The sequence below is a fragment of the Mus pahari genome, chromosome 6 (genome assembly GCF_900095145.1).
Source record: "Mus pahari chromosome 6, PAHARI_EIJ_v1.1, whole genome shotgun sequence".
Classification (NCBI taxonomy): domain Eukaryota; kingdom Metazoa; phylum Chordata; class Mammalia; order Rodentia; family Muridae; genus Mus; species Mus pahari.
The window spans coordinates 83,331,084-83,342,160 of record NC_034595.1 but is presented as its reverse complement, the minus strand read 5'-3'; the positions used below and the strand labels follow the sequence as shown (position 1 = coordinate 83,342,160).

The following is an 11,077-nucleotide window of genomic DNA, read 5'->3' as shown; positions in this document are numbered from 1 at the left end:
CTGGAATTAAAGAACTGGTTTTTCCAGACACGGTTTCTCTGTATAGCCCTGGCTGTCCTGGAACTCACTCTGTATACCAGGCTGGCCTCGAACTCAGAAANCCACCTGCCTCTGCCTCCCGGGTGCTGGGATTAAAGGCGTACGCCTCCACGCCTGGCTTGTTTGATATATTTTTGAGATAGAGTCTCACTTTGTCACTTACACTAGCCTCAGACTCAGGGCAATCCTCTGGCCTCAGCCTCTGCACTGCTGGGATTGACAGTCATCGTCACCACCCTGTGGGACCATGCTTCATTTAAGGATTCTTCATGAAAAGAAATAACTCTTAGGTTGAAGTGACAGTCACCAAGCTTGTTTCATGGAAGGTTCTGTTTTCAGGAGTCATATTTACCCACAGCACTCACAAAGCTTTTCAGAAAAGTCAAAGTAGAATTGTACTGGCTGCTTTAGCATAGACAGATAAGCATAGGCGCATGTTGGCTGGACTTTCCTCTGATTTACTAGGCTGTTTTCCTAAGGTACACATGCATTTGGTTCTGGTTTTAAAATGAAACTTAGAAGCAAAGGTGTGTGTAATGTAAAATGTAATTTTCTCTTTGATTTTAAAAGCTCTATGGAAAATTTTTTTAAAGGTTTATTTATTTTATATGAGGACACTGTAGCTGTCATCAGACACATCAGAAGAGGGCATCGGATCCCTTTGATGGATGGTTGTGAGCCATCATGTGGTTGCCGGGAATTGAACTCAGGATCTCAGGAAGAGCAGTTGGTGCTCTTAACCAATGAGCCATCTCTCCAGCCTGGAAATTTTTAATTATATACACCCTATACTTTCTGTGGTTCTAAAAATTGAAGGTTTTGAAGGGAGGCTATTTTATACATGAAATCAGCAAAGTGCACTTGAATTTCCAGCTGGAGTGTGTTTGATAGAAACACCATCTACATAGTCACCCTCAGTTATTTTGCAGGAATTACTGTTGACTCACTGTGGTGCCAGGTGTTCATTACTCAGACTTTTTATTTAGAAGAGGATAAAGGCTGGATTCTTCTGTATATGAGCCGGAAAGGAATGCCCCTTAACCTGAATCCTTGCTAGAAGTTCCTGAGTAACTTTTTCAGGTGCCATGGCTATTCTCAAACAGTTACTGTATCCACAGATACATGACTGAGGGCCAATTCTGCACAGATTTCCTGTCTCCTTGGAGTTGGTTTGTGAGCCAACTGAATTGTAAAGCATTATGAAAGAGAGAGAAGGAAGACGGAGCAGCCGTAATTCGTCATCCCTTTGAGTCACCAGCACTGACTGCTGCTGTTAAGAAACATTCAGCCCATTGCAAAATCCTGCTGTGGGTCCTCCATTCTGTCTGCCTGGTTTCTATACATCATTGACATCTTTGGGTTCTTTAATAGAATTCAGTTGGCTCTTCCATGTGATTTTATAAGGCTTTTTCTTTTTTCTTTTCTTTTTTTTTTTTTTGTTTTTTTTCAAGGCAGGGTTTCCTGTATAGCTCTGGCCGTCCTGGAACTCACTTTGTAGACCAGGCTGGCTTCGAACTCAGAAATCCACCTGGCTCTGCCACCCAAGTGCTGGGATTAAAGGTTCTTTTTTTATTTTTATTTTTTTTGTTTTTTTTGTTTTTTTTTTTTTTTGAGCGAGACAGGTTTTCTCTGTGTAGTCCTGGCTGTCCTGGAACTCACTCTGTAGACCAGGCTGGCCTCGAACTCAGAAATCCGCCTGGCTCTGCCACCCAAGTGCTGGGATTAAAGGAGTGTGCTACCACTGCCCAGCAATTTCTCTTTTTTTAATTAGATATTTTATGTATTTACATTTCAAATGTTATCCCCTTTCCCGATTACCCCCTCCAGAAGCTCCCTATCCCATCCCCCCTCTTCTGCTTCTATGAGGGTGTGCACCCACCTACCCACCCAATCTCTTTTATTATAATTACAAAACCAACTACATTCTGTTCATGAAAAAACAATAGAGTACAAAAAAATTGGTGGCCAGTGTGGTTTATTAATAACAAAATTCACTTGATTTTTTTTTTTTTTTTTGCCTTATTTGGCAAGCATTACTTTTGATTCATTATAAGAAGCACACAGTGGCACACCTGACCAACCTTCCTGGAGCCTTTTTGTTCCCTTAGCAGAATATTAAATTGGTTAAATCATTGGTTTAACAGGAAGGGACTTTAACAATTATTGTAGTCACTTGTGTAGTAGCTCACATGACTTTTTGGTCTGTGTATGTGGTGTATATATAAATGCATGTTTTCTGGTGTGTGTGAGCACCCAAGTGCAGGTATACATGTGGGTACAGATGCAGACTCACATGGGGTTACATGCATGTGGCGGCCAGAGTCCTCACTGTATGTGTCTCTTCGTCTGCTCTGCCACGCTTGTCTCGTGTGTGGTGTGTGTGGTGTGTGTGGTGTATGCATGCAGGTGCCAGAGGGAGACATTGGGTTTATTCATCTGTTGCCCTCCATCTTTTGTTGTTGCTTTGAGACAGGGTTTCTCTGTGTAGCTCTGTCTGTCCTAGAACTCCTGTAGACCAGGTTAGCCTTGAGCTGAGAGGCCTGCATGCTTCTGCTTGCCCAGTGCTGGGATTAAAGGTGCGCGTGTGCGCATTGCAGTATCCCAGCTTGTCGCTCTCCGTCTTATTTTTTGAGACGGGGTCCCCATATCCACTAGGCTAGCTGCTTAGTAAATTCTAGGTACTCTTAATTTACTCGTGTAATCTCTGAGTAATCGTCTCCATTCACTGGTATGCCCTTATGCTCTTGTTTCTGATTTGATCTGAAACAACATGATCCCTAATTCTTCACTTCTATCACATAAAGAACTTAGCATTTCTGTTCTTTCATGTACTCTTTACAATCCTCCTGTGCAGAAAATGGAACATGGATTTTTACCCCCAAACAGGGTTTGTTTTTTCTTTTCTTTTCTTTTCTTTTCTTTTCTTTTCTTTTCTTTTCTTTTGTTTTCTTTTCTTTCTTTCTTTCTTTCTTTTTTTTTTGAGACAGGGTCTCACTATGTAGCTCTGCCTATCCTGGAACTCATTTTGTAGATCAGGCTTGGCCACAAATTTGAAAAGATTTACTTGCTTCTGCCTCCTGAGTGCTGAGATTCAAGGACTGCGCCATCACGCCCAGCTACATTTTTCAAAATTTGGTATGGATGTGCTACCACCTCCCCTAGGGGAGTTTCTTAGCCGCTCTCATGGTCATTTGGAATGATGGAATGCATCATGGTTGACACAGGTTTCTCCTGCCTCCGTTGCTCATGCTCTTTGCCCTGATGATCTTTGAAACAGGTTCTTGTTTTATAACCCCGGCTGCTTTAACTTGTCCTTTCTCCTGCCTCAGCACCCAGAATGCTGAGGTCACAGGCAGGTGCACTGTCTTTGGCTCCTTAGTTTCATAAGCAAAGGTTCAGATTGATTCTGTTTCTTGGTGGGACTGTAGTTCGGAGCTTGCCCAGCATGCCTGAGGCATGCCTGAGGGGTCGGAGGTTCACGTTGCTGAAGACTTGCTGCACGTACACTGTGCACTGGGCTACTTATGTCAGGCTTTGGTAGTTAGTTTAAGGATAATGTGTCGTGGTCCCTGCCCATAAAGAGCTTCTAGACTGCTAGGGAATTATTTTTTTAGATATTTTACATGTAGCTCATGTTAGCCTGGAACTTGAACCTTCTGCATCTGCCTCCCAAGTGCTGCTTTGTACTATAGTTGTGGAAGATAATGTTCTTTGTCTTTCACATAATGTCTCTTGATACTTGTTCCTTTTCCTTACCCGTAATACATTCTCAGGCTTCCTCTGCTCCCCCAGCCCCAATGTACTAGGTATACTCTGTGATAGCCCCTATTACTATGAGCACCTGAGGAAACCTTGTTTTGGGTGCCAACACAGTACTAAGCACATAATCAGTGTTCAGTGATTGGAACTCTGTTCCTTTTTTTCTTCTTTTTTAAAAAGATTTATTTGTCATATGAAAGTACACTGTAGCTGTCTTCAGACACACCAGAAGAGGGCAACCGATCTCATTACAGATGGTTGTGAACCACTGTGTGGTTTCTGGGGTTTGAACTCAGGATCTCCGGAAGAGCAGTCAGTGCTCTTACCTGCTGAGCCATCTCTTCAGCCCCGTAGAATTCTGTTTGCATGGTTAAGGAAAGCCTTCTGCCAAGGCAGCAGAGTTTAGGCAGTTCTTAAAGGGTGGGTAGGCCCTCTCCACCTGGGTTCGAGAAAGAAATGCCAGACCAAAGGAACAATTTACGTAAATGAAAAACACGCCGAAGTGTTGGCACACATGGCTAGGAAGGACTTCTACCGCCGTGGGAGATGGTGGCTGACAGATGGATGCTATGACTAGAAAGGGTCCAAAGCCTGGCAGCCACATTGTGTCATTCTAGCATATCCCTGAGTGTTTCTAAGGCTTTTCCTTGTTTTATGCCTTAGTATTTTAGTCATTTTCTTGTTACCATTGAGGCTTTTGTTGTTTGTTTCTCTATCAAAACTGATCATAAGGACTGGAGAGGTGGCTAAGGACTGGAGAGGTGGCTCAGTGCTTGTTGTGTAACCCAGCAGAGCACAGAAACCACTGGAGCTGTTGAGGAAGGCAGACCAACATCAAGCGACCTCTTCTTCCACCCAAGCTCTGCCTGTGTGCACATGCACGTACTGTACCATACACACATACGAGAAGGTGACAGCTGGGGTTAGACCACTGAGATGGCTCAGCAGGTAAAGGCGCCGGCCACCAAGCCTCAAAACCTGACTTCCATGTCCAGAATCCACATGGTGGAAAGAATGATGCTTTTCTGATCTCCACAGGTATGTGTTCTCTCACACACATACACAAATAAAGAAATGGAATGGAAGTCTTTTAAAATTGGGGCTGGGAATGTAGCACAGTTGCTGGACCAGTGCCTAGTATAAACAGCCCCAGGCCATCGCCTGCATCGCATAACTAAGTATAGTAGAACGAGTCTGTAATGCCAGTCTAAATTCCAGCACTTGGGAGGTAGAGACAGGACAATCATCAGTTCAAAGCTCCATAGTTCAGCTTGAGACCAGCCTAGACTACATGAAACTGTCCCAAAGGAGGAGGGGGTAAATAACATACTTTTTTTTTTTTTTTACTTCAGAGATTTCAAAGAATTTAGGATACACATAACTATATATATATAAGTATAATATATATTAGATTTATTTTACTTTATGTATTTTGCCTGCATGTATATATGTGTTCCATATGCCTGGTGCCCACAGAGCTCAGATTGTTGGATCCCCTGGAACTGGAGTTATACATGGTGTGAGATACCATGTGAGTGCTAGGAATGGAACCCGTATTCTTTGTAAGAGCAACAAATGTTCTCCAGCCCCAACACACACTTCTGTCTGTCTGTCTGTCTCTCTCTCTCTCTAGAATGAAGCCCAGATAAGGGAGATAATAAATATTCAGTCCATATACAACTAGAATAATTGGATGCTTTGCAAGTAAGGCTATATCTAAAATGTGCCTTTGAAATGGTCTCTTTGACTGCTACTCTGAACCCTGCTGATGGTGTGGAGTGTTTTGTTGTGATTAAAAGTATAAAGTCTTTGCTGTACTTTGGGGCAGGCTCTCTGTCTTCTGTGGCTTTGAGCCTGGAGGCTTCCAGCCAAGCTCAAAGTCAGGAAAAGGGGGTGTGGGCTTTGGGGCTGTGCCGCTGGCAGCCAGAATGTGGTTGGCTGTCTCCTCCCCTTCCGCACTGGTGCTCTACACACTGCACTCTGGAATGACAGGCATTCCTGGGTGAAGAGAGCCGGCGTGAAGACGTTTGTGAGAGCCACAGTACCTGGTGTCCAGCGCAACAGACACTCCAGATCTCACGCTGTTTCCTGGCATTTGTTGGTGATACAGGATTGCTGGTTCCTTACGTGGGTTTGTCTTTTAAGAGAAGTTTGCTTCTGTCAGAAAGAGTTTGTTGTCGTGGGATACATCTAAGACAATTATAATCATGGGCCAAGCTGATGTCTCCAGACCGGTAAATCCAGATGCAGTTGGTGAGTAATGGAAGGCAGGAAAATAGACATCTTAGCAGCAGCGAGGCGGGCTTACAGTTGAAGTTGGTTCTCTTAGAAACTGGAATACAAGACTTTGGCATGTTTATTAAAGTTTGTGAGAAATGAATGAAAGATTTAAAGTTGTTTCCACTCAGTTAAATTCATTTCCCTTTCAGTTTCTCTTGACTTGCTTCTGGGGTTCTGTTTAAGATTAGATTGCTAGGACGCTACCTCTTGGTTTATTTCTTGCCTCTGAGGAGGAGTTAGTTACAGGAGCTGTTCCTTAGAGGTCAGAGGTATCGTACTAGTACTCTCCAAGTTCCGGTGATTGTTAAGTGTGATCTAGAAATAAAACTGCCAACTTATAAAAATGGGACTGTTTTAAAGGTTGGGTTAGGTTTTTTTTTTAGATTTGTTACACACTTTCCAAGACTTTCTCTGTTGTACAAGTGTTTGTTCCTTCTAAGACGCTTTGTTTTGCTGTATGGACTTGTGAAGTGTTACTGTCTCAGGGGAGGGCTAGCTCAGACTGCACAGGAGCTGTGAGTGTGGCTCTGACTTGGAAGTGTGAGCTGATGAGGCGCCCGTCATCTCAGTGAGCACAGTTCTCCTATCTTTGTCATAGCTGCTGCTGCTGATTAATTGTGCAGATGGTTTAAAAAATAAGACTGGAAAAGGGTAGGCCAGAGTGTTGCAGTTATTTCTAGACAATGTGCTATTTAGGGAAAACCTGTGTAAGGTAACTGTGACTTAGGAAGCACCAGGAAGACGCTTTCCTTTTTTTTTTTTTTTTTTTTTTCCTCCACTAAGACAAGGTCTAAGCTGGCCGTGGCGCACACCTTTAATCCTAGTGCCAAGGAGGCAGAGGCAGGTGGATCTCTGCTTTTACGCCAGCCTGGTCTAGTGAGTTCCAGGCTAGCCAAGGCTACATATTGAAATCCTGTCTCAAAAAAGCCCAGTAAGATAAGGGAAAAGCTATGGTAACTAAAGAAACACAGACAGGTTTAGGAAGCAGGGAATGCCTCAAATGTTACAGTTTAATTTCTGATTTCCCAGGGAAAGTATTTTTCGGGTATTTCTGAAGCTGAGCACATGACTGACAAAGTGTTCACATAGTCACAGACTCAGGACTCCATTCAACGGGAACCAGTCCCTTGCTTTCCTCCGATCGCTGCAGCTCAGTACTTCACTTTTTAAAAAGTAAAATGCCATATAGAAGAGGGCCTACAGAAAAATACAAGAAGCTCTCAGGACCACTTTCCAGCTTGAGAAAGTAAGTTAGACAGAGAGGCTGGGTGGGGTACACGTCAGTACTACCACTCAGAAGTGGAAGACAGAGGCAGGGGAATCAGGGGCTCAAGAATCAGCTGGAGCCAGATAGTAAGGTTCAGACCAGCCTAGGTTTTAGGACACCCTGTCTCCCCCACACAAAAATTTTATTAAATAAAATTTTAAAATCACAAACCAAAGTAGAGATGTCCTCAGCCTCTGCCGTCTCTCCTTTTGCTCCTAGAGCCAGCCTTCTCCTGTATTTGATAGCTTACCTCCTCGTGCAGCACCAGCTCTTCCTGTGTTTGCTGCTCCATAGCTCTTCTCTAACAAATACTGAGACCCACCCTTCTTCACTTTATGTTTTGAGTTTTTTGTTTTTGTTGTTGTTGTCTGACTTTTTTATTTCTTTTAAAAGAAAAGGTCTCATGAAGGGTGTTGGTGGTGTTTCCTTTTAATCCCAGTACTCTAGAGGCAGAGGCAGCAGATCTCTGTGAGTTTAAGGCCATAGGGTCTACATAGTGTTGGAGGCCAGCTAGAGGTACACAGAGACACCATGTCTTAAACACGGTTTCATTTGTAGTGCTGGCTGACCTGGAAATCCCTAAGTAGACTAGCTTGGCCTCAGACTCAGAGATTTGCCTGTCTCTGCCTCCCAAATGCTGGGATTAAAGGCAGATGCTACCTACCATGCTGGTTCCCCTGTGTGTGTGATGCATACATGCTGCAGTGTATGTGTGGAGATCAGAGGGCAACTTTCAGTTTTTTCCCACTATGGTGTCTGGGGATTGAACTCTTGGTTATCATGCATGACTGAATGACAAATGTTCTTATACTATGAACAATCTCACTGGCCCCTCTATCTTATTCTCTTTTTAAATTTTAAGATTTATTTATTTATTTATTTATTTAGGAATGCACTGTAGCTGTCTTCAGACACACCAGAAGAGGGCATTGGATCCCATTACAGATGGTTGTGAGCCACCATGTGGTTGTTGGGAATTGAACTCAGGATCTCTGGAAAAGCAGTCAGTGCTCTTAACCACTGAGCCATCTCTCCAGCTCCTTACTTTATTAAGGCAGGATCTCTTATTGAAGTTGAATAGAATGGCTTGCTAATGGGCTCCAGGGTCCTGTTAACTCCATGCTACCCCTCAGTGCTGGGGTTATGGGTACAAGTTACCATGCTAGCTCGGGCCTTATTCCAGGCTAAGCAGGCACCCGACCACTCTGCTGGCCTCAGGCTCCATCACTTCTTGCCCCAGCTGTGGCAGAGAAGTCATTGTTCCTGAGGGAGATCTGTAGAGAACTTACCTATCACCTCTGTCCAGGTCTTTTAATTCCATGGCCAAGGGTGTGCGAGATCTCCAGAAGTTGTAGTTCTTCTCTACACATGAAGCCTGCTTTGTTCATTAGTGAAATCACTTGGCTTTATTATTTTGTTGCAGTTTTCTGAAACTGTTCCTTAAATCCAACAGTAAGCCTCTTTTAGAGAACAAAACTGTTAAGTACTGTGGCAAAGTATCATAAATTATGCTGCCTATTTACAAAGTTCTGAAGGCTGAGGCAGGAGTATCACATTAAGTTTCAGGCCAGTCAGGGATGGGGAGTGAGACCCTATCCTAGAACAAAACAAAACACAAAAAAGGGCAGAAAATATTGCCCAGCTAGTAAAAGTGCTTGTTGCCAAAGTCTGATGTCCTGAAGTTGATCCCTGAACCAGCATGGTTGATGGAAAGAACAAACATCTTCAAGTTGTCCTCTGACCTCCACACATGAGCCCTGGCACATGTATGCACACATACACACTTGTACACAATGAACTGGGGGTAGGGGGATCTTACAGATGAAAACAAAATACATAAAAAAATTTAATTGATAAGGTACAAATGATAGAGGTGTAATTGAAATAAACCAGGTGACTTAGTCACTTATTACAATCTAGTGAAGGAATGTTGAAGATTTGTGTTCTGTGGACTTCTGACAGCAAACTATACTTAGGCATACAACACAGGTAAATGAGAACTAGTTGAAGGCCAGCTGAGATGAGTGAGCTCAAGGCCATTCTGGGCAACTGTAGCCTCTTCTCGGAGGAAAACTGGAAAGAAGGCTAGGGCTACAGTTTACTGTTGAATGCTTCCCTCCCATGCAAGAGGCCTTGGTTTCAATCCCAGGACGCCCAGAGTAGGAGTGTGTAACATTATTCAGTCTTTGATCTAGGGTGCATTGTCTAATCCTGTTATTTTCTTTATCCCCTTATATGTAGTCATAACTTGCACATGGTTAGTGAATATGAAGATGCAAACAAAGTGTTATCTCTATGATAAGATCCAGGCTGGTCTTGAACTCTCTATGGACCAACCCCAGGCTATACCTTAAGGACAGAGCTAACTTTGAAGTGTTTGAATTAAAGGCATTTACCACCACTGCCAATTTTTAGTGGTTTTTTTGTTTGTTTGTTTATTTAAGTATTTATCTTGACAACCCTGCCTTAAAACACACACACACTAAGAACATATAATGCACAGATAAGGATGCAGGCAAAATACTTATACACATCAAGTAAAATAAAGTAATAAAGTAAAATAAAGTGGATGATCACTGGGTAATGTCACCCAGGGATGACCTCTAGTCTGCATGCATACACACAACAACAAAATACACCTTCTTTAGATATGTGAATTAAAGAGTTAATAAATTATCACTGCGGTTTAATGATCTATAACTGGATGACAAATTAGTTTGTAAAAAGAATGTGATATGAATATCACTTTATAATTTAGACCTTTTAAATTAAAAGTCACATTTGTTCATTTTTTTTTTTATATGTGTGTGCACACACATGCCACAGTGTGCATGTGGAGGTGAGAGGACAACAGCAGGGGTCTGATTATAGTGGTCAAGCTGACTTGTCAGCTGGTGCCTTTCCAGCAAAGCCATCGTCTCAGCCCCTTTATAGCACTTGGATGGTATTTAAGATTAACATGAGTTTTGTAGGTTGTCGTAAGGACAAGAGTCTATAATGTGCCATCTTTGTAAATTGCATTATTCTATATTTATTGTTGCTGTTTAACTTTTATTTCATATACTATCTGAGATGGCCTTGAACTTTTGATATCATATTTGATATTGGTTGATTTGCCTCCCAAATGCTGGGATTGCAGATATATATTACTTTACCCATTATAACTTATATGCTATAAGCCTCTGTTACTAAATGAATCCAGATGTAAGAAGTTACAATAAGTTTTTAAATATAAAGAAATATAATAATGAGACTTATTATATTATTATAATAAGATTTGATTAAAAAAATAAAATGTGTATTGGGAAGAGGAAGGGGCGCTGGGAGGAGTCGGGAGAGGGAAGACTGCAGTTGGGATATGAGACAATATAAAAACAAAACAAAAGAAAAGCATGGTAGAAATGGGGCCATAGACTTTGAAGTTAGAAAGATTTCAGTTATATCCACATTTTGTCACACATGAATTTCTTTTTAATTTATTTACTTTTATATGTATGGGTGTTTTGCTTGCTTATATTGGTGTGTACCTTAAGTTGTCTGGTACCCAAAGAGGCCAGGGGAGGGCATCAGATGCCCTGGGATTGGAGATACAGAGTTGGGAGCCACCACGTGGGTGCTGGGAATCAAATCTGGGTCCTCAGAAAGAGAGGCAGGTGCTTATTTTTTTTTTAATTTTTATTTTTTTAAAGATTTATTTATATATGTAAGTACACTGTAGCTGTCTTCAGACAC

The 11,077-nt window shown here is 42.2% G+C and overlaps 1 protein-coding gene across 5 annotated transcripts in view; it reads left to right on the top strand.

The window, feature by feature from the left end:
• Window positions 1–11,077, top strand: part of Phactr4 (phosphatase and actin regulator 4) — a 74,921-nt gene that overhangs the window by 23,791 nt on the left and 40,053 nt on the right. For 2 of the 5 annotated variants that reach the window (XM_029540161.1, XM_021200422.2), the window contains exon 1: window positions 5,816–6,051. The exons of the other annotated variants lie outside the window; for them this stretch is intronic. In XM_029540161.1, the coding sequence (XP_029396021.1) occupies window positions 6,006–6,051 (46 nt within the window). In that variant the 5' untranslated portion in view covers window positions 5,816–6,005. Of the gene's footprint in view, window positions 1–5,815; window positions 6,052–11,077 lie in introns of those variants that run through there. 5 annotated transcript variants of the gene reach the window in all.